The 731-nt window shown below is 39.4% G+C and overlaps 1 protein-coding gene across 1 annotated transcript in view; it reads right to left on the bottom strand.

Moving 5' to 3' along the window:
• The window catches only part of LOC143040799 (ATP-dependent DNA helicase Pif1-like), a 1110-nt gene extending 918 nt beyond the window's left edge, over window positions 1-192 (bottom strand). Inside the window, exon 1 of the mRNA XM_076212231.1 lies at window positions 1-192. This exon is cut by the window's left edge and continues 918 nt beyond it. Within this exon, the coding sequence (XP_076068346.1) occupies window positions 1-192 (192 nt within the window).
• Window positions 193-731: the final 539 nt, after the last annotated feature.

The following is a 731-nucleotide window of genomic DNA, read 5'->3' as shown; positions in this document are numbered from 1 at the left end:
TAAACCTTCCCATAGATAACTTGACTTGATACAGTGTTCGAGTTCCTCCTTTTTTACTCCACCTCGTTTGACTGGAAGACTTTGACGGAAATCTCCCGCACAAACAAAAATTATACCTCCCATGAATTTGTCATTCTCTAGGACGTCTCTGAGAGTAATATCGAGAGCAGTTAGCGTGTTTTTGTTTCCCATGACTACTTCATCCCAAACTATTAGAGACGTTTTTTTTTAATAACTTTGCGAGCTCAGAGTTTTTCTTGATGCCACAGGAACGGATTTCATTATACTCCATCAGAGGAATTTTAAACATGTTATGAGCTGTTCGTCCTCCGTGTAAAACTGTAGCAGCGATGCCCGAAGAGACGACAGCCAAAGCTATATTTCCCTGAGAGCGAACAGAATCTAATAACATATTCAAGACGAAAGACTTTCCGGTACCTCCTGAAGCATTCAAGAAAATTCCATTATTGTCGAACATACTTCCAGTCTGAATTCGAGACATTACAACATCATAACAATGTCTCTGTTTGTCGTTTAAAAGTTTAACTTTTTCTGTAACATCTTGCTGTAACTTTTCTTTGTAGGATCTCTCTCTGCGAATAACATTTGATGTCTTCTCTCCGTCTCTGGAAGGCGGTAACCCATACTCAGTAATCCTTCCGCCTCCACAATTCCATACATGTTCTTGTATGTCATCTAATGCGTCCAAATAAATCTCATCGTTGTATTCG

The sequence above is a fragment of the Oratosquilla oratoria genome, chromosome 29, assembly GCF_046742065.1.
Source record: "Oratosquilla oratoria isolate Oo_2021 chromosome 29, ASM4674206v1, whole genome shotgun sequence".
Classification (NCBI taxonomy): Eukaryota; Metazoa; Arthropoda; class Malacostraca; order Stomatopoda; family Squillidae; genus Oratosquilla; species Oratosquilla oratoria.
This window is presented reverse-complemented; position numbering and strand designations above follow the sequence as displayed.